Genomic DNA, 21,339 nt, shown 5'->3' with positions numbered 1-21,339 from the left:
TTGACAAAATTCAACATCCATTTATGTTAAAAGTCTTGGAGAGATTAGGGATACAAGGGTCATACCTAATTATAATAAAAGCTATATACAGCAAGCCGACAGCTAACATCAAATTAAACGGAGAGAAACTCAAAGCCATCCCACTTAACTCAGGAACACGGCAAGGCTGTCCACTCTCGCCATACCTCTTCAATATAGTGCTTGAAGTTCTAGCAATAGCAATAAGACAACATAATGGGATCAAGGGGATTCGAATTGGAAAGGAAGAAGTTAAACTTTCGTTATTTGCAGATGATATGATAGTGTACATAAGCGACCCCCAAAACTCCACCAAAGAACTTATACAGCTGATAAACAGCTTTAGTAATGTGGCAGGATACAAGATCAACTCCAAAAAAATCAGTCGCCCTCTTATACACAAAGGATATGGAAGCAGAGAGGGAAATCAGAGAAGCTTCACCATTCACGATAGCCACAAACAGCATTAAATATCTTGGGGTAAATCTAACCAAGGAAGTGAAAGATCTATTTGACAAGAACTTTAAGGCATTGAAGAAAGAAATTGAAGAGGATACCAAAAAATGGATGGACCTCCCTTGCTCTTGGATTGGGAGGATCAACATAGTAAAAATGGCAATTCTACCAAAGGCAATTTATAGATTCAATGCAATCCCCATCAAGATCCCATCAAAATTCTTCACAGATCTGGAGAAGACAATAATCAACTTTATATGGAAAAACAAAAAACCCAGGATAGCCAAAACAATCCTATACAATAAAGGATCTTCTGGAGGCATTACCATCCCTGACTTCAAACTCTATTACAGAGCTACAGTAATGAAAACAGTGTGGTACTGGCATAAAAACAGAGAAGTCGACCAATGGAATCGTATAGAAGACCCGGATTTTATCCCACAAACCTATGAACACCTCATTTTCGATAAAGGAGCTAAGAGTATACAATGGAAGAAAGAAAGCATTTTCCACAAATGGTGCTGGCACAACTGGATGTCAACCTGTAGAAGAATGAAAATAGACCCATATCTCTCAAAGTGCACAAAACTCAAGTCCAAATGGATTAAAGACCTCAATATCAGTCCGAACACACTGAACCTGATAGAAGAGAAAGTGGGAAATACCCTACAACAAATGGGCACAGGAGATCGATTCCTATGTATAACCCCAGAAGCACAGACATTAAGGGCAACATTGAATAAATGGGACCTACTTAAACTGAGAAGCTTCTGTAAAGCAAAGGACATGGTCACTAAGACACAAAGGCAACCTACTGACTGGGAGAAGATCTTCACCAACCCCGCAACAGACAAAGGTCTGATCTCCAAAGTATATAGAGAACTCAAGAAACTAGACTTTAAAATGCTAATTAACCCAATTAAAAAATGGGGCACTGAACTGAACAGAGAATTCTCAACAGAAGAAGTTCAAATGGCCAAAAGACACTTAAGGTCGTGCTCAACTTCCTTAGCAATCAGGGAAATGCAAATCAAAACAACTTTGAGATATCATCTTACACCTGTCAGAATGGCTAAAGTCAAAAACACCAAGGATAACCTTTGCTGGAGAGGCTGTGGAAGAACGGGTACCCTCATCCATTGCTGGTGGGAATGCAATCTTGTGCAACCACTGTGGAAGTCAGTGTTTCGGTTTCTCAGGAAATTCGGGATCAACTTACCCCTGGACCCAGCAATACCTCTCTTGGGAATATACCCAAGAGATGCTCTATCAAATGACAAAAGCATTTGTTCAACTATGTTCATAGCAGTATTATTTGTAATAGCCAGAACCTGGAAACAACCTAGATGCCCTTCAATGGAAGAATGGATGAAGAAAGTATGGAATATATACACGCTAGAGTACTACGCTGCGGTAAAAAACAATGACTTCTCGAATTTTGCATGCAAATGGATGGAAATAGAAAACACTATCCTGAGTGAGGTGTCCCAGACCCAAAAAGATGAATATGGGATGTACTCACTCATAATTGGTTTCTAGCCATAAATAAGGACCACGGAGTCTACAATAGGTGAACCTAAAGAAGCTAAGGAAGAAGGTGAACCCAAGGAAAAACATATAGTTGTCCTCTTGGCTAAGGGAAGTAGACCAAATTTCTGGGGAGAAAATGGGATCTTGGGGGGGGTGGGATGGGGGTAAGGGGAGATGGGGAGAGAAAAGGTAGAAGGGAAGGAGGGGGGACCTGGGAAACATGAGAATTGGGATAAAGGAAAGGTGGATAGGGGAGCACAGAACCACAATTCTTAGTAAAGGGAGCCACTTTAGGGTGGGCAAGAGACTTGACCCTAGAGGGGCTCCCTAGTGCCCAAGATGAGGTTCCCAGTTAGTTCCTTGGGCAGCTGAGGATTGAGAACCTGAAATGACCCTATCCTAGAGCAATACTGACGAATATCTTGCATATCATCATAGAATCTTCATCTGGTGATGGATAGAGATAGAGACAGAGACCCACACAGGAGCACTGGACTGAGCTCCCAAGGTCCCAAGGAGGAGCAGAAGGAGGGAGAACATGAGCAAAGAATTCGGGACCAGGAGGCGTGCATCCACCCACTGAGACAGTGGAGCTGATCTACGGGGAGCTCACCAAGGCCAGCTGGACTGTGACCGAAAAAGCATGGGATAAAACCGGACTCTCTGAACATGGCGAACGAGGGCTGATGAGACACCAAGGACAATGGCAGGGGGTTTTGATCCTACTTAATGTGCTGGCTTTGTGGGAGCCTAGCCAGTTTGGATGTTCACCTTCCTAGATATGGACGGAGGGGGGAGGACCTAGGACTTAACACAGGGCAGGGAACCAGGACTGCTCTGTGGACTGGAGAGGGAGGGGGAGAGGAGTGGGGGGAGGGGGAGAAGGGTGGGAGGAGGGGGAGAAGGGTGGGAGGAGGGGGAGAAGGATGGGAGGAGGGGAAGGGAAATGGGAGCCTGGGAGGAGGTGGAAACTTGTTTTTTTGTTTATGTTTTTTTTTCTTCTTTTCGCAATAAAAAAAAAAAACAAAAAACTTAGGATAGCCAAAATATCCTCTACAAAAAAAAAGAAAGAAATTCCAAAGGCATCACTGTCCCATATATCAAGCTCTACTATAGAATTATAGTAATAAAACCAGCTTGATATTTGCATAAAACATACATGTGGATCAACGGAATGTAACTAACAACCCTGATATAAATCCACACACCTATGAATACCTAATTTTTAACAAAGGAGCCAAAATTGTACAATAGAAAAAAGAAAGCATCTTCAATAAATGGTGCTGGTGTAATTGGATGTCAACATGTAAAAGAATGCAAATAGATCCTTATCTATCCCTATGCACAAAACTCAAGTTTATATTAAAGACCTCAATATAAATCCGACCACACTGAACTTGATAGAAGAGAAAGTGGGAAGTAGCTTTTGTAAAGCAAAGAATATTGTCAGTAAAAACAAAACGACAGCCTACATATGGGAACTAAAATTTTTTTAAATAGTGCCACCCCACACAAAAGGTCCTGTGTGTAGTTCTCCAGAACACCCCTTGTTTTTGCTGTGCTTCCTCCCATTTGCTGCTGTTGAGTTCCTGCTTACTCTCTGAAAGGGTTCCACTGTACCCAGTATAGTGTGATTGTTTCTTGGGAAAAAAAATCACACTTTTCACTGGGAAGTTTACTTGTAAACTATAATGAAGATGATTTTTTATAAAAAGCAATGATGACTTGTTAGAGATATGATTTAATTGCACTTTCTGGGTTAGCCTGAAAGATAAAGGTAATTAGAATAGTTAGTAAAGATGATTAGGGACATGATTTAGGTTATTCTGCCAATTATTCCTATAAGAGAAACAAAATGGCAAAAATAGTCTTGAACTTACCTTCCCCTTTGTTGGATGTGAGATTTGCAGAGGATGGAAAATAAGAACAAGGAAGTTTCATGCATTATAGACTCATGAATTCTGCCTGTGGAAAAACAGGCTGATGATCCAAGAAAACAATTATGTCCCTACATCCAGGGTTAGGCCTGAATTTCTTAGTCTAATAGCGTACAGAATTAATCACAGGTTTCAATATGCACCTTGAAAAAACAAAGTTGTGAAAAGAAATTAAATGATAACTACTGGATGTAAAGAAACCGCAAACAGCTGTATGCCAGTACAAAAGGAACTGACTCAAATTTACACGCTTGTTTAGAACATGGATAATCAGGAATAAGAAAAAAATCATTGCTTTAGAATGATGATGATATGGCAGGAAAATTAATAAAAATGTTTACTTGTGAGTTTCTAAGGAAAATGTAACTTGTGATCTTAATGTGATGTCTTCCTGTGTAATGGAAAATATGTGATTTGTGTTTATGTGGTAATCGTTTTTGTATAGAAATCTTTCTCTTATGAAGCATAAAAGGGTTAGGAAAAAGTTTTTTTTTTTTTAAAGTAAAAGGAAAAATACAGAGAGAAACATCAGGAAAGACATAGGAGGAGAATAACTAAGAAGAAGAAAATGGATAAAACAGGGCAAATGTACAGACCAGAGAAAGAACAGAATAAGAACCACCAGCAGAACAAAAGAATAAAATGAAGAATTAAGTTTTGGCCCCCAGAAAAATTCTCCTGTGTGTATATGCAGTTCTGCTCACACAGCACCTCCTCTGTAGTAGCAAAAAGCTGGTCTTTCATTAGCAAAATTACCTTTGTAGTCTATGCAGACTACAAGTAGCTCAACACTCGTAGGTAGCTAGAATTATGATCCTATAATAGTCTATTAATATAATATATACCACTAACCTCAAATTAATATGCTGATAAAATTAACAATCTAGGATTGTTATAAAATTTTTACTAAATGCTAATCTATTTTTTAATTATTTTATTCCCATGGACAGTCAAGTGTAAATTAGCTCCAAAATAAATATAGAGTTACTTAAGGATATATATATATATCCTCCTATAAGGATATATATATATTCTCCTATAAAACACACATAACTTGGAAATGAGTGGGATTGGGATGTATGATGTGTATTCCTAAAGAATAAAATTATGTCTAACATTAAAACACATACAAATAACCCAGTTTTTTCTCTTTAATGTTTCTTTTCTTTATTGATTTTTATTTTGAGCTCTACAGTTTTCTCTGCTCCCTTCCCTGCCTCTCCCCTCATCCCTTTACCCCTCCCCTAAGTTCCCCCATGCTCCCAATTTACTCAGGAGATCTTTTTCTACTTTCTACTTCCCATGTAGATTAGATCTATGCAAGTCTCTCTTAGTGTCCTCATTGTTGTCTAGGTTCTCTGGGATTGTGGTTTGTAGGCTGGTTTTCTTTGCTTTATGTTTAAAAACCACCTATGAATGAGTACATGTGATAATTGTCTTTCTGGGTCTGGGTTACCTAACTCAAAATAATGTTTTCTAGCTCCATCCATTTTCCTGCAAAATTCAAGATGTTATTATTTATTTCTGTTGTGTAGTACTCCATTGTGTAAATGTGCCACATTTTCCTTATCCATTCTTCAATTGAGGGGCATTTAGGCTGTTTCCAGGAATAACCTAATTTTTTTTTATTTGTATGTCTATCGTAGGTACTGAAAGCCAGGTGTATTATAAGATAGTATCTAGGTATCTACCATCCAATAGTCTAATGTCTCTCCAGAAATAACCAAGCCTACTACACTTTTATTATGACATTGGGGCTGATTCCAAAACTTCTGGCTACTAATTGTATTAATTCTTTTTTTAAAAATATAGTTTCTATATTTTATAATGTTCTTTAGCTTACCCAGTGTCTTGGAAATTACTCCAGTCAGCCAAAAATTCCTACAAACTGGTAAGCAACTTCCTAGAGAAATTTTCTTCCAAATATAAACTAATGCATCCTGACTATCTAACTTACAAAGCCCATATTTCTCTTATGGATGTTTATTTAAAAGCTAAGTAGCAGAAAACCATAAAAAGATCCTGGGATTATTCAAATAAACCAAGTCTAAAATGTTCAGTGACTCATTTTTATTCTTTTTGTAGATAACTCATCTCCTCTCCAGTTTCTCTGACCGGCTGAAAACTGGCCTTTCAGTAGCAAATTTTACTTAGTCCAGGTGCTGTGCTGAGTCCCACACTCGCAATGCTCAGTCTTTCCAGGCTCTATGGTCTGTGCTGAACCCTCCTTGGTGCTGTGCTGAGTCCTCCCGGGTGTATAATGCTTTTCATTTGAAGAACTAACAATAATATTAAATTCTTAATGACACTGACTTCTTCATGATATTAAAATGGAAAGAGGGATAATGACAGAAAAAGGAAGTCAAATTTCCCTGTTCACAAGGATATAAATACACAGAGAAAAACCAAAAGATTCTAAGAAGACAATTACAATTGATAATTTAATTTAGTAACTATATAAACATCAAGTTTGAATTTACTAATAGTAAACTTTTAAAAAACAAAAACATGAAACAAATTCTGTAGCTACAAAAACAAAAATATCTAAAATTAACTTAACCAAAGACAGAATGATTTCTAAAATGATAATCAGAAATACTACAGAATTAATATTCTTAAAATATTCATACAACAATGTAATTCTAATCAAAATACCAGGTTGTGGTGGTGCAGGCAGGTAGGATTTGCCTGGGGGGCAGAGACAGACGGATCTCTGTGAGTTCAAGGATAGTCTGGTTTACAAAAGGAGTTCCAGGACAAAGATACACAGAGAATCTGTCTCAAAAAACAAAAAGTTAAAAGTAAAAATTAAAACAATAGAGGTTAAAATAAAGCCACATAAAGATGAAAATACACAGAGAATCATGATACTGTATGCTATTATGTTCTCCTTAAATTGTTTGAATGCTGAGGAAGGACCAACAGCTGCTAAAAGATATTTGCTTATAAAATGCTGCAGAATTAATCCAAGATAGGTATTTTGAAAATACCTTGACTTCAAAATTGAAGTCAAGAGGTATGTTACTTTGGAGAAGAGATTTTGCTTTTGTTTCCACAGAAAATGAGAGGCTGTGGATTTATTCAGAGTTAAGAAAAATCAGCTTTGATCAAGGAAGACCACCTGAGAAATCTCCGGCAGGAATAGATGGCCCAGATGTCTGAGTTCTTCATCCAGAACAGGTTCAAGACTGCTGTCTGAGATGAAGAAGACTCATAGGATACTTCAGTCAGGACTTGATAATAACTCCAAATTTTCTTTAGGTCCCCATAAAATTATCAGTGCCCCCAACCAGCTAGAAGTAGCCTAGAATACTATGTCCACATTCTCAAAAAATGGACTATGGATATTTTCCTTTTTTTAAAAAAAGGGAGGGATGGTGTGGGACAATTTTCTGTAATCTGTCAATCATATTTTAAATAAACACTAATTGGCCAAGCAGGAAGAATAGGTGGGAAAACCAGACAGGAAGTAGAAATGATGCAATGAGAACAAGAGAATTCTGGGAAGGAGGAAGTTGATTCCTCCCAGTTCTGTGCAAACCACCGAGGAAGAAGGATGTGACCTGCCAGCTTAAAAAGGTAGCAAGACATATAGCTAAAATAGATAAGAATAATTAGCTACATGACCTAATAAGTAGCCTGACCTAATGGGCCAATCAGCTTATAACTTATGGAGACCTCTGTGTGATTTTTTTGGGGGGCTAAACACCTGTGGGGACCGGGCAGAACAGAAAACCCCAACAAGCAGGACCCTCATGTTATAGTGCTCACTGAACAAGAATCTCCCTCAACATCCATATTATCTACAGAATTTAAAATCCACTTTTGTAGTTGGCATGATCCTATACATTAAGGACAAAACCCAAAAATTTACAACTGATACAAAGTTAACAACAAATCAGTAACCTTCCTATAGAACAAAGACTAAGATACTGAAAAAGAAATCAGAGAAACAACCAATTCACAACGGACTCAGGAAAAACAAGATATCCAAAATCAGACAATAAAGGGAATAAAGGAATAAATGAATAAGTTTAATTAAAAGAAAGACTCCTTCAGCTAAAACTATAAGACAAAAAGCAATCTACAGACTCAATGCTTTCCTAATCAAAATGTAGATTCAGGGGTTGTGAATTTAGCTCAATGGTAGAATATGAAGAAAGGGGGTTTGGCCCTCTGCTCCTGTGGGAGAGACAAGGACACACAACATAATTGGTACTCACAAAATATCAGAACCAACAGCAGACACAGAAAAAAATACTCAAGAAAGTTTATATAGAGACTTGATAGGTGAAAGCCAAAACAAGTTTGAGAAAAATAAATAACTACATGACATATCACCATATCTAGCTTCAAATTATAGAACAGAGGCATAGCAACAAAAGCCCTGACATACAGATCACTGGAATATGACAGAGGCCTAAATATAAAGTCCATAACTACAGGTATTAACTGACAAGAAGGCAGAAGATACATAATAGAGAAATAGCAGTATAGTCAACAAGTGGTTTTAGAAACCTGAAAATCAATATGTAGAAGTTACATTCCTAAATCCCTATACCTTATCCTCTATAAAACCCAACTACAAATGTTGAGTTTTCAAAACAAGACCAAATACTTTGAAACTACAAGAGGAAAATGTCGGGAAGAAACTTCAGTATCTAAGTACCAGAATAGGAGTTTAGTAGCATAGGAAGTAATACCAACAATGTACAATAAGATCTCATAAAACTAAAATAAAAAACCCAGAAACTCTGGAAGAAAAAAACGAGCCTGTACACAAAATGGAAGAAAACCTTTGACAACTATATGTGTGACATAAGTTTAATAATTCACAAGAGGGCGCCAGGAGAGACAGCATTGGGGTGAATTTCTGGCCCCACGGTGCCAGCCTGGGAAGGGGAGCTCAGAGGTTCCTTGTTCCCCTATCCTTCTTGGGCTATCTGCAGGGCCTCCACTCCCTGCATACCGCCTCTTTCTTCCTAGCCCACCCAGCTCTCATCCAGAACACTCCCCACTTTGGCCGCACTGCCCTCTTTCGGCACATAACGTCACCCAGCCCAGGCTGTCCGGGCACTGGATGCGAATCCTTGGGGCACCCAAGCGGGCAGGAGTCCCTTTGTTTCTATCGCCTGCCTGCAACAAGCAGGGTAGGCACTTTGTTTGCTACCTGCCCACCAGCACGGAGGCCTAATCTCTCAGCGCCAGGAAAGACAGCGTTGGGGTGAGTTTTGGGCCACGCGGCGCCAGCCTGAAAAGGGGAGCTCAGAGCTTCCTTGGCCCCCTATCCTTCTTGGGCTCTCTGCAGGGCCTCGACTCCCTGCATACCGCCTCTTTCTTCCTAGCCCACCCAGCTCCCACCCAGAACCCTCCTCACTTCGGCCCCACTGCCCTCTTTCGGAACATAACGTCACCCAGCCCAGCCTGTCTGGGCACTGGGTCCAAATCCTCGGGGCACCCAAGCGGGCGGGAGTCTCTTAGTTTCTATCACCTGCCTGCACCAAGCAGGGTAGGCGCTTTGTTTGCGACCTGCCCAACCAGCACGGAGGCCTGATCTCTCGGCGCCAGGAGAACCAACATTGGGGAGAGCCAACATTGGGTAGGCAAGGAGACCTGAACCAGTAAAAGAAGATCCATAGGGGGGAGCATTTGGAAGAAGAGATGGGCAGACGCAAAGGCAAGAATTCGTCCAACAAGCTGAAAAGCAACATGAAGCCACCAGAAACCAGCGACCTCACAACAGGAGGACATGAACACCTTAATCAAGACGTAGAAAAGATTGACTTCATGAAAGTGATTGATGCCCTTAAACAGCATGTAAAAAAACGCCCTTATAGAAATGGATGAGAAATATAACAGAAAGTTTGAAGATCTGAATAAATCAGTGAATGATACCCTAGAAAACCAAGGAAAAACAAACAGATAATGGAAACAGTTCAAGACTTGAAAACTGAAATGGAGGCAAAGAAGAAAACACAAACAGAGGGCCAGCTGGACATGGAAAATTTAAGTAAACAAACAGAGTCTACAGAAACAAGCATAACCAGCAGAATACAAGAGTTAGAAGAAAGAATTTCAGATTCTGAAGATACCATAGAGAAAATAAACACACTGATCAAAGAAAACAGCAAGTCCAACAAACTCTCATCACAAAATATTCAGTAAATATGAAACACAATAAAAAGACCAAACCTAAGAATAATAGGAGTAGAAGAAGGAGAAGAAGTGCAGCTCAATGGTCCAGAAAATATATTTAATAAAATTATAGAAGAAAACTATCCCAAACTAAAGAAAGACATACCTATGAAGGTTCAAGAAGCATACAGAACACCGAATAGGCTGGATCAAAAAAAACCATCCCCTCGCCATTTAATTATCAAAACACAAAGCATATAGAATAAGGAAAGAATATTAAGAGCTGCAAAGGAAAAAGGCCAAGTTACTTATAAAGGTAAACCTATCAGACTTACACCTGACTTCTCCATGGAAACCATGAAAGCCAGAAAGTCCTGGATAGATGTACTGCAGAAACTGAGAGACGATGGATGCAAGCCCAGATTACTATACCCAGCCAAGCTTTCGTTCACTATAAATGGATAAAATAAAATTTTCCAGGATAAAAACAAATTTAAACAATACGCAGCCACAAATCCAGCCTTACAGAAAGTAATAGAAGGAAAATCACTAACCAAGGAGTCCAACAATGACCACAATAACTGAGACATCTAGAGACCCTTCACCAACATTATCAAAGAAGGGAAACACACAAACTCTACGACTAAAAAAATGACCAGAGTTAACATCCACTGGTCAGTAATATCACTTAATGTCAATGGACTCAACTCAGCTATTAAAAGGCACAGGCTAAGAGATTGGATAGGAAAACAGGATCCAACATTCTGCTGTTTACAAGAAACACACCTCAACCACAAAGATAGGCACCTACTCAGAGTAAAGGGCTGGGAAAAGGCTTATCAAGCAAATGGACCTAAGAAACAAGCAGGTGTGGCCATACTAATCTCTAACAAAGTAGACTTCAAACTTAAATCAATCAGAAGAGATGGAGAGGGGCATTTTATACTCATAACAGGAACAGTTCATCAGGATGAAGTCTCAATCCTGAACATCTATGCCCCTAATATAAAAGCACCCACGTACATAAAAGAAACATTACTAAAACTCAAGGCTGCCATCAAATGCACACACTAATAGTAGGAGACTTCAACACTCCTCTCTCACCAATGGACAGGTCAATCAGACAGAAACCTAACAGAGAAATAAGAGAATTAATGGAGGTAATGAATCAAATGGACTTAACAGACATCTATAGAATATTCCACCCAAATAGGAAAGAATATACCTTCTTCTCTGCAGCTCATGGAACCATCTCAAAAATCGACCACATAGTCGGTAACAAAGCATACATCGAGTTCCAAAAAAATATTAGTAACCACCTGTGTCTTATCAGATCACCATGGATTAAAGTTAGAATTCAACAACAATCCTACCCCAGAAAGCCTACAAATTCATGGAAACTGAACAGTTAACTACTGAACTATACTTGGATTAGGAAGAAATTAAGAAAGATATTAAAGTCTTCCTGGAATTCAATGAAAATAAAGAAACAACATATTTAAACTTATGGGACACTATGAAAGTCCTGAGAGGAAAGTTCTTAGCACTAAGTGCCCACTTAAAGAAAACAGAGAAAGCTCAACATTGGAGACTTAACAGCCCACTTGAAAGCTCTAGAAAAAAAAGAAGCAGACTCACCTAGGAGGAGTAGAAGACTGGAAATAATCAAACAGAGGGCAGAAATCAACAAAATAGAAACACAGAAAACAATCCAAAGAATCAATGAAACAAAAAGCTGGTTCCTGGAGAAAATCAACAAGATTGACAAACCCCTATCCAAACTAATCAAACGGCAGAGAGAGAATTTGCAAATTAATAAGATCAGAAATGAAAAGTGGGCCATAACCACAGACACAGAGGAAATTCAGAGAATCATTAGATCTTACTACAAAAGCCTATATGCCACAAAACTGGAAAATGTAAAGGAAATGGACACTTTTTTAGATAAATACCATATACCAAAGTTAAACCAGGACCAGGTGAACAATCTAAATAGACCTGTTAGTCGCGAAGAATTAGAAGAGGTTATCAAAAACCTCCCTACCAAAAAAAGCCCAGGAACAGATGGCTTCAATGCAGAATTCTTCCAGAACTTCCAAGAAGAACTAATACCTATACTCCTTAATGTATTTCACAATATAGAAACAGAAGAGTCATTGCCAAATTCCTTTCATGAAGCTACAGTTACCCTGATACCAAAACCGCACAAAGACTCAACCAAGAAAGAAAATTATAGACCAATCTAACTCATGAACATCGATGCAAAAATCCTCAACAAAATACTGGCAAACTGAATCCAAGAACACATTAGAAAAATTATCCATTATGATCAAGTAGGCTTCATCCCAGGGATGCAGGACTGGTTCAACATACGAAAATCTATCAATGAAATCCAGCATATAAATAAACTGAAAGAAAAAAACCATATGATCATTTCATTAGATGCTGAAAAAGCTTTTGACAAAATTCAACATCCCTTTATAATAAAAGTATTGGAGAGATTAGGGATACAAGGGTCATACCTAAATATAATAAAAGCTATATACAGCAAGCCGACAGCTAACATCAAATTAAATGGAGAGAAACTTAAAGCCATCCCACTAAACTCAGGAACACGACAAGGCTGTCCACTCTCTCCATACCTCTTCAATATAGTGCTTGAAGTTCTAGCAATAGCAATAAGACAACATAAGGGGATCAAGGGTATTGGAATTGGAAAGGAAGAAGTTAAACTTTCGTTATTTGCAGATGATATGATAGTGTACATAAGAGACCCCCAAAACTCCACCTAAGAACTTTTACAGCTGATAAACACCTTTAGTAATGTGGCAGGATACAAGATCAACTCCAAAAAATCAGTCGCCCTCTTATACACAAAGGATATGGAAGCAGAGAGGAAAATCAGAGAAGCATCAACTTTCACGATAGCCACAAACAGCATAAAATATCTTGGGGTAACTCTAACCAAGGAAGTGAAAGATCTATTTGACAAGAACTTTAAGGCATTGAAGAAAGAAACTGAGGAGTAACCAGAAAATGGAAGGACCTCCCTTGCTCTTGGATTGGGAGGATCAACATAGTAAAAATGGCAATTCTACCAAAGGCAATTTATAGATTCAATGCAATCCCCATCAAGGTCCCATCAAAATTCGTCACAGATCTTGAGAGGACAATAATCAACTTTATATGGAAAAACAAAAAGCCCAGGATAGCCAAAACAATCCTATACAATAAAGGATTGTCTGGAGGCATTACCATCCCTGACTTCAAACTCTATTACAGAGCTACAGTCATGAAAACAGTGTGGTACTGGCATAAAAACAGAGAAGTCGACCAATGGAATCGTATAGAAGACCCGGATTTTATCCCACAAACCTATGAACACCTGATTTTTGATAAAGGAACTAAAAGTATACAATGGAAGAAAGAAAGCATCTTCAACAAATGGTGCTGGCACAACTGGATGTCAACCTGTAGAAGAATGAAAATAGACCCATATCTATCACCGTGCACAAAACTCAAGTCCAAATGGATTAAAGACCTCACTATCAGTCAGAACACATTGAACCTGATAGAAGAGAAAGTGGGAAGTACCCTACAGGAGATGGGCACAGGAGATCGCTTCATATGTATAACCCCAAGAGCACAGACATTAAGAGCAATATTGAATAAATGGGACCTACTAAAACTGAGATGCTTCTGTAAAGCAAAGGACACTGTTACCAAGACAAAAAGGCAACCTACTGACTGGGAGAAGATCTTCACCAACCCCGCAACAGACAAAGGTCTGATCTCCAAAGTATATAGAGAACTCAAGAAACTAGACTTTAAAATGCTAATTAACCCAATTAAAAAATGGGGCACTGAACTGAATAGAGAATTCTCAGCAGAGGAAGTTCAAATGGCCAAAAGACACTGAAGGTCATGCTCAACCTCCTTAACGATCAGGGAAATGCAAATCAAAACAACTTTGAGATATCATCTTACACCTGTCAGAATGGCTAAAATAAAAAACTCCAATGATAGCCTTTGGTGGAGAGGCTGTGGAGGAAGGGGTACCCTCATCCATTGCTGGTGGGAATGCAATCTTGTGCAACCACTTTGGAAATCGGTGTTTCGGTTTCTCAGGAAATTCGGGATCAACTTATCCCTTGACCCAGCAATACCACTCCTGGGAATATACCCAAGAGATGCCCTATCACATGACAAGAGCATTTGTTCAACTATGTTCATAGCAGTATTATTTGTAATAGCCAGAACCTGGAAACAACCTAGATGCCCTTCAATGGAAGAATGGATGAAGAAAGTGTGGAATATCTACACATTAGAGTACTATGCTGCGGTAAAAAACAATGACTTCTCGAATTTTGCATGCAAATGGATGGAAATAGAAAACACTATCCTGAGTGAGGTAACCCAGACCCAAAAAGATGAATGTGGGATGTACTCACTCATAATTGGTTTCTAGACATAAACAAGGGTCACGGAGTCTACAATTGGTGATCCCAAAGAAGCTAAGTAAGAAGGTGAACCAAAGGAACAACATATAGTTTTCCTCTTGGCTATGAGAAGTAGACAAAATTGCCGGGGAGAAAATTGAGATCTTGGGGATGGGGTGGGATGGGGGTAAGGGGAGATGGGGAGAGAAAAGGGAGAAGAGGAGAATGGGGGGAACTTGGCGAAAAAGGAGGATTGGGATAAAGGAAGGTTAGATAGGGGAGCACGGAAGCACAATTCTTAGTTAAGGGAGCCACCTTAGAGTTGGCAAGAGACTTGAACCTAGATTGGCTCCCAGATGCCCAAGGCGATGTCCCCAGTTAGTTCCTTGGGCAGATGAGGATAGGGAACCTGAAATGACCCTATCCTATATCAATACTGACAAATATCTTGCATATCACCATAGAACCTTCATCTGGTGATGGATGGAGATAGAGACAGAGACCCACACTGGAGCACTGGACTGAGCTCCCAAGGTCCCAATGAGGAGCAGAAGGAGGGAGAAGATGAGCAAGGAAGTTAGGACCACAAGGGGTGCACCCACCCACTGAGACAGTGGAGCTGATCTATTGGGAGCTCACCAAGGCCAGCTGGACTGTCACTGAAAAAGCATGGGATAAAACTGGACTCTCTGAGCATGGCGAACAATGAGGGCTGATGAGAAGACAAGGATAATGGCACGGGGTTTTGATCCTACTTAATGTGCTGGCTTTGTGGGGGCCTAGCCAGTTTGGATGTTCACCTTCCTAGGAATGGACGGAGAGGGGAGGACCTAGGACTTACCACAGGGCAGGGAACCCTGACTGCTCTTTGGACTGGAGAGGGAGGGGAAGAGGAGTGGGGAGAGGGGGAGAAGGGTGGGAGGAGGGGAAGAAGGGTGGGAGGAGGGGGAGGAAAATGGGAGGCTGGGAGGAGGTGGAAACTTGTTTTTTTTTTCTCCTTTTCTCAATTAAAAAAAATGGAAAAAAAAATAAAAAATAAAAGCAAAAAAAAACCAAAAAAATAATATTACCTTAGATTTCCTTAGAAGTGATTAAAAAGGTTGAATACAAAAAAAAATAATAATAATTCACAAGAAACAAACAAAAAATAATCTCAAAAGAAAATAAACTAGTTGAAAAAAGATTATGAAACTAAACACAAAGTTCTCAAAAGAACAAGTAGGGAAGCTGAGAAACATCATCAATGGGATTCAGACTAAAACTAGACTAAAATTTGAACTAAATACCATCAAAATGACCATCACCAAGGATACAAATGACAACAAATACTGATTTAGATGTAGAAAAAAATCCTTATACACTGTTGGTAGAAATGTAAACTAGTTCCACTATTTTGGAAATCAGAGTGGTAGTTTCTTCAAAATATTAGAAATAGATCTACCAAGAGACCCATTCAAACCATTTCTAGAGGAACACTTGTCAGGAAATCAAATCAGCATATACTAATGCAGAACCTCATTACTATCTACAATTAAATATGATAACAGTAAGAATTTTAAGGTCAAGGAAATAGCTCTGTAGGGAAGGGTGCTTACCAAGAAGCTTACTTCAACCCCATCTTAAACTCCAAAACTCACCCACTCTGAAAGATTTCCTTTGACTTTAACACATACTTCAGGACATGCATATGCCCAAAGTTATACATATAAATAGATAATATTGGTTCAACAATTCAGAGCACAGGCCACACTTGAAAAGAAACTTGATTCAATTTCCAGTCCCTACAAGTAGACTCAAAATCATCTATGTTTTGAGTTCCATGGAATCTGGTGCCCTGTCACAGCCTCCAAGGGTACTGCATACATGTTGTATACAGATATACAGGCAGGAAAAACTCACATACATATAAAATAAGACTTAAAAAGGTTAAGGTACAGTAATAATTTCATAATGATTTGGCTTAGTTTTGAGTTACTGTTTAATGCAATTAATATAAGGAAGCTGGGAAAATATGCCTGATATAATAAAAGATGATCCTACCTGTTTTTATTTCAATAATTCCTAGGTTTCTTGTACATTGTAGTTTTTATTCTATACTGCACCACAAAATATAATTATCTATTATTACACCACTACTGTAATGGTTATAGCTATAAAATAAACCAGAAACTTTCTTTTAAAAGCTGATTCCAACTAAGCATGCTGGTACATGTCCTTAATCCCAGGATTTGGGGACAGATGCTGAAGAATAATGAGTTGAAGGCCAGCCTCACTTCATAGAGAGGAATCTTTTTAGACCAGCCTATGTACATGGCATCCAATCACATTAAATGTAAAGTTATAATACTACTCTCAAAATTACAGATATTTTACTATCCATGCATAAAAGAGATGTTAGCAATTTGTGTTCTAACTCAAGTCTTTCCTCTTGATATTTTACAACCATCATCTCTACTTAGTAGTTTTAGTCTAAAATACTTTTCAAGAATTTTCATAGCCTCATTAATAAAGGAGGCTAAAAAGTTGTCTAAAATGTTTGGTTTAATTTTCTTTTTTAATATTCTACAAGAGTTCTAGGGAAATTTAACTTTTCTAATATTCAAGGTATCCAAGTTACTTCATGCTTGTTCTTTTTTCTTTGCTTTTCTGTCCTCCCACTCCCTGATACAGTTCTTTCTATAGTAACAACAAAAATATCAATTGATTAACTTTCAATATTTGGAATATAATTTTAATAATATGAAATATAACTAATCCTCTTTCCTACAGTCTCAGATTAAAATGTTTCTAAGTTCAATATTAAGATTATCAAAAATTAGCTAAAAATACAAAACTTTATTCTAACATTCTAATATTCTAATAGAATATTTATTCTACTTTATATAGGAGTATTCATAGCATTGTGAAATGTTCTATTTAGAACACTAACCTATCTTAGCTTGATTAGCTTGATAAGACTATATTGTTTATGTCTTAAATCTTTTTGTCTATTATTTAATCATATATTTATGAACATTTAAAAATCGTTCTACATTACAGTGTCAACTCTTTCCAGAGCTAACTTAAGGCACAGGATGATGTTTTTGCTATGTATGTAAGAACCAAATCTCCTCACAGTATAGGAAACAATAATTTTCTCTTGTGATCCTTCAGAGTAAAGTGCTAGGAAATTAGATAATGCCTTTGTAATTTTAGACTGTTAAAATCAATCCATCAAGTCAAATCCTACTCTTATTAAAGCCTCTCTTCTCTGTAATTTTATGTAATATGTGACATCTTGAGGACCTATATATATAATACATGTAATTTTTGAGTGTTGGTTTTTATCTACCAAGCTGTCATATAAAGATCACAGAAGAAAACAAATAAAAGAACTAAGAAATTTTTTTGCATATTTTATAAAAAAATTGTTCAAAATTGGTTGACATGAACCTGGAAGATATTTTTAGATATTAATAAATATAAGATTAAATAAGACATAAAATTAAAAACATAAATAATATAGTATTATATAATCCCTAATGCAACTAAGCTAAGCTTAAATCATCTAAATATAAATTTTTCATGACATTTTGAGTATTTCTGTGTAAAATAAATAGAATGAAATTTTATATTCTTAGATATTTTAAAAAATTGTTGTATTTTAGCTGGGCAGTAATGGTACACACCTTTTATACTAGCACTGCGGAGGCAGAGACAGGCAGATCTCTGTGAATTTGAGGACAGCCTTGTTTACAGAGCTAATTTCAGAACAGGCTACAAAGCTACAGAGAACCTGTCTCAAACTCCCCCCCCCCCCCGCCGCCAAAAATATTGTTGTATTTTATTAAAAAAAAAGATTCAGGGCTGGAGAGATGGGCTCAACAGTTAAGAGCACTGACTTCTCTTCCAGAGCATCCCGCATCCCAGTTCAGTTCTCAGCAATTACATCGTAGCTCAGGGAAAACACCTATGCACATAAAATAGAAATAAATAAATTTAAAAAATAAAACTCATAGAAACTAATTTAGAGCTGTATGTATTACTCTGAAAATACAAAGTGAAAAAAAAATACTTAAAACCATAGTTTAATATCTACTTGCCACCTATTTCATCTTAAAGTAGATATATATGTCATCTTTCTTTTCTTTTCTGAACTTTTTAAACAAATGTCTTCTGGAAATGGATTTTCACCCAAACTTGACTTCTAAACAAACTCTGGCAGATTATATGAAGATAAAAACCACATTACCTCAGGTTGTAGCCTTTTGGCTCGCCTACTATAGCTATTGAATTTTGATGGTTGGACAGACTGTCTGAGAGGAATGCTATGAGGTTTGTATTCCTTGTCTTTTTCTTCACCATTAAATGGGTCTGAATTACACTGCTACATATGGAGAGAGGACAAGAAAAAAAATATATTACAAGTATGTATAAACAATGTGAGTTCAGCAATAAAGTTCATAAATATACAAAGATAAATGTGAAAAAATGGTAACATAAAATTACAATAATGTATTCTTATTAAAACACCTAATTAAGTGAATCCTCAGTTGAACCAAAATAATAATAGTTTACTCATTTTAAACATCTAAATTATAAAGCATTTTAAGAAAGCTTACTAATTTCAGAAAACGATTATTAATTACCTACTCTTCAAATATCAACCTAGTGTAATTGCTCTTCTGTTCCAGTGTGAGATTTGGTTCATAACATCAACACCCTAAGAAGGAACTCCCTAAAGTTTACCTACCACAGTCTGAATAATAAAACTTTAAAAAGCAAGTTTCTACAGGCCAATTTCTGAAGTGTGAAATTATATCAATACATTTTAAATGTACATAATTCAAAATAAATGCCAAAATTATGTTTTAAAAAAATGTAAGAAAAAGTAAGAACAAAAGAAATCAGATGCTGTATCAAGCTCCAGGTCAGTCCTCACCACAAGATTGGCTCCAGACTGAAACATTTCATAGGGGTAAATGATACGTTCATAGTGGGATCGTAACAAGGAACCAATGTTTTTCCCTGATGGGTAATTAAGACGCTGGGCAACACGGGCCCACCGACGTTCCTTGCAAATTGCTTCATATCCACCTTCTTCCATCACAATCTAAAAGGATAAGAAAGAATACAAATAAACAATGACTACATTAGAGAAGTCTAAATACTGCAGTGAGCTTTACATAAAAAATGCAACCTTCCACCACTAACCACTGCATCCCTCAAAGATTAAGTCAAGAATTACTGCTGGCTCAATAATCACTCCTTTTTTCTGCAGGGAAAGAAAGAGAGTTGAGATAGGGTCTCAGATGCAACTGTGGCTGTCCTGGAACTGACACCGCAGACCAGGCTGGCCTCCAACTTGGAGAGTTCTTTCTGCCTCTGCCTACAAAGTGCTGGAATTAAAGGTGTGCGCCACTAATATCTGGCTCAAAAGTCATCCATTTTTAAATTAGGAGATGAACCACACTGTATTTTCAAGTCAGAGCTAATTTTTTATGTGAAAAAAAAAACTTTTTTTAATGTGAAATTACTCTTACCTTACTAAGGCTATAAAGGTCCAAGATCTTCCTCTCCACATTAGGTATCTTTAATGAAGAACCTTGAATTTCCCAGAATTTTGCAATCTGATCCAAATAGTTTAGTTTTACTCTAGTCTGGGCCTAGGAAAGAAAATGGTCAGTAAATTTTACTTCCCTGCCCACCCCCATATTTTTATTTTTACTTCTTTAAAAAAATTAAATCATAATTACATTATTTCCTCATCCTTTTCCTTACTCCATATCCTCCAATTTACTCCCACCTTGCTCTATCAAATACATGGCTTCTTTGTCTTTAATTGTTGTTACATATATATTTTAAATACATAAATAAGATCTGCTCAGTCTACATAATGTTATATGTATATATGTTTTCAGGGCTGAACAAATGATATGAAATAATGAGCTAGTATACTATTTCTTGGTTGCCTGTAGTTCTTTGTCCTCTGCACTTATAATCTTTCCACTTCATCTTCCACAATGATCCCTAAGTCTTAGGTGTAGGAGTGAGTTGTGTTAGAGTAAAAACTAGAAAACTAAAAAGGGACCACTCAGAGTGGGTAGGAAGAAGCATTAAAGGAATGTATCAAGATGTAAATAATCTTTAGGGGGAAGTGGAAAAATGGGGTCTGGGGCTTTAATTAAACAAGATAGGAGAAATAAATACAGAAGGAGGGAGGAGCATAAAATAACAGTAAAGAGCTGGGTGGTGGTGGCACACTTTTTTAATCCCAGCACTTGGGAGGCAGAGGCAAGTGGATCTCTGTGCATTCAAGACCAGCCTTGTCTACAAGAGCTAGTTCCAGGACAGGCTCCAAAAATATGGGGAAAATCTGCCTCAAAAAAAAAAAAAAAACCAAAACCAACCAACCAAACAGTAAAGATGTCTGCAAAAGTCTTAAGAAACCACATTAATTACACACCTAAAATACATGTAAACTGGTGTATGTGTATGTATGTGTGTGTACATATGCACACTATATATACTATGCACACACATGCTATACACACAGAGAACCATACACACACTTTAAATGAAAATTTTCCATCTATCCCATCCCCAAGAGCCATTATAAGTCCCTATAATAGGTATCAGAAAGTTCCATTTTGAGTTGTTGGTTATGGTTGTCCAGGAGACCCCCAAAACATTATGTGTTATTGGTATTGCCTGAGGATGCCACCCAGAGAATGAAGATAATTCTATAGCTGAAGATACCAGGCACTTCAGATACAGGTTCCAATGGACCAGAGCTGAATGATATCTAAATACCTTTTCCCTGAGTACTAACTCTCATGACCAGA

The 21,339-nt window shown here is 37.6% G+C and overlaps 1 protein-coding gene across 2 annotated transcripts in view; it reads right to left on the bottom strand.

Annotated features, from left to right (window-relative positions):
- Positions 1-21,339, bottom strand: part of LOC121443864 (lysine-specific demethylase 5D) — a 61,730-nt gene that overhangs the window by 37,564 nt on the left and 2,827 nt on the right. For both annotated transcript variants that reach the window (XM_041645614.1, XM_041645615.1), the window contains exons 3-5: positions 20,038-20,160; positions 19,437-19,607; positions 18,747-18,881 (exon numbers count right to left, since the gene is read on the bottom strand). In XM_041645614.1, the coding sequence (XP_041501548.1) occupies positions 18,747-18,881; positions 19,437-19,607; positions 20,038-20,160 (429 nt within the window). The remainder of the gene's footprint in view (positions 1-18,746; positions 18,882-19,436; positions 19,608-20,037; positions 20,161-21,339) is intronic.

The sequence above is a fragment of the Microtus oregoni genome, unplaced genomic scaffold (assembly GCF_018167655.1).
Source record: "Microtus oregoni isolate MIOR12 unplaced genomic scaffold, Mior012 000113F_ref0000058, whole genome shotgun sequence".
Taxonomy (NCBI): domain Eukaryota; kingdom Metazoa; phylum Chordata; class Mammalia; order Rodentia; family Cricetidae; genus Microtus; species Microtus oregoni.
This window is presented reverse-complemented; position numbering and strand designations above follow the sequence as displayed.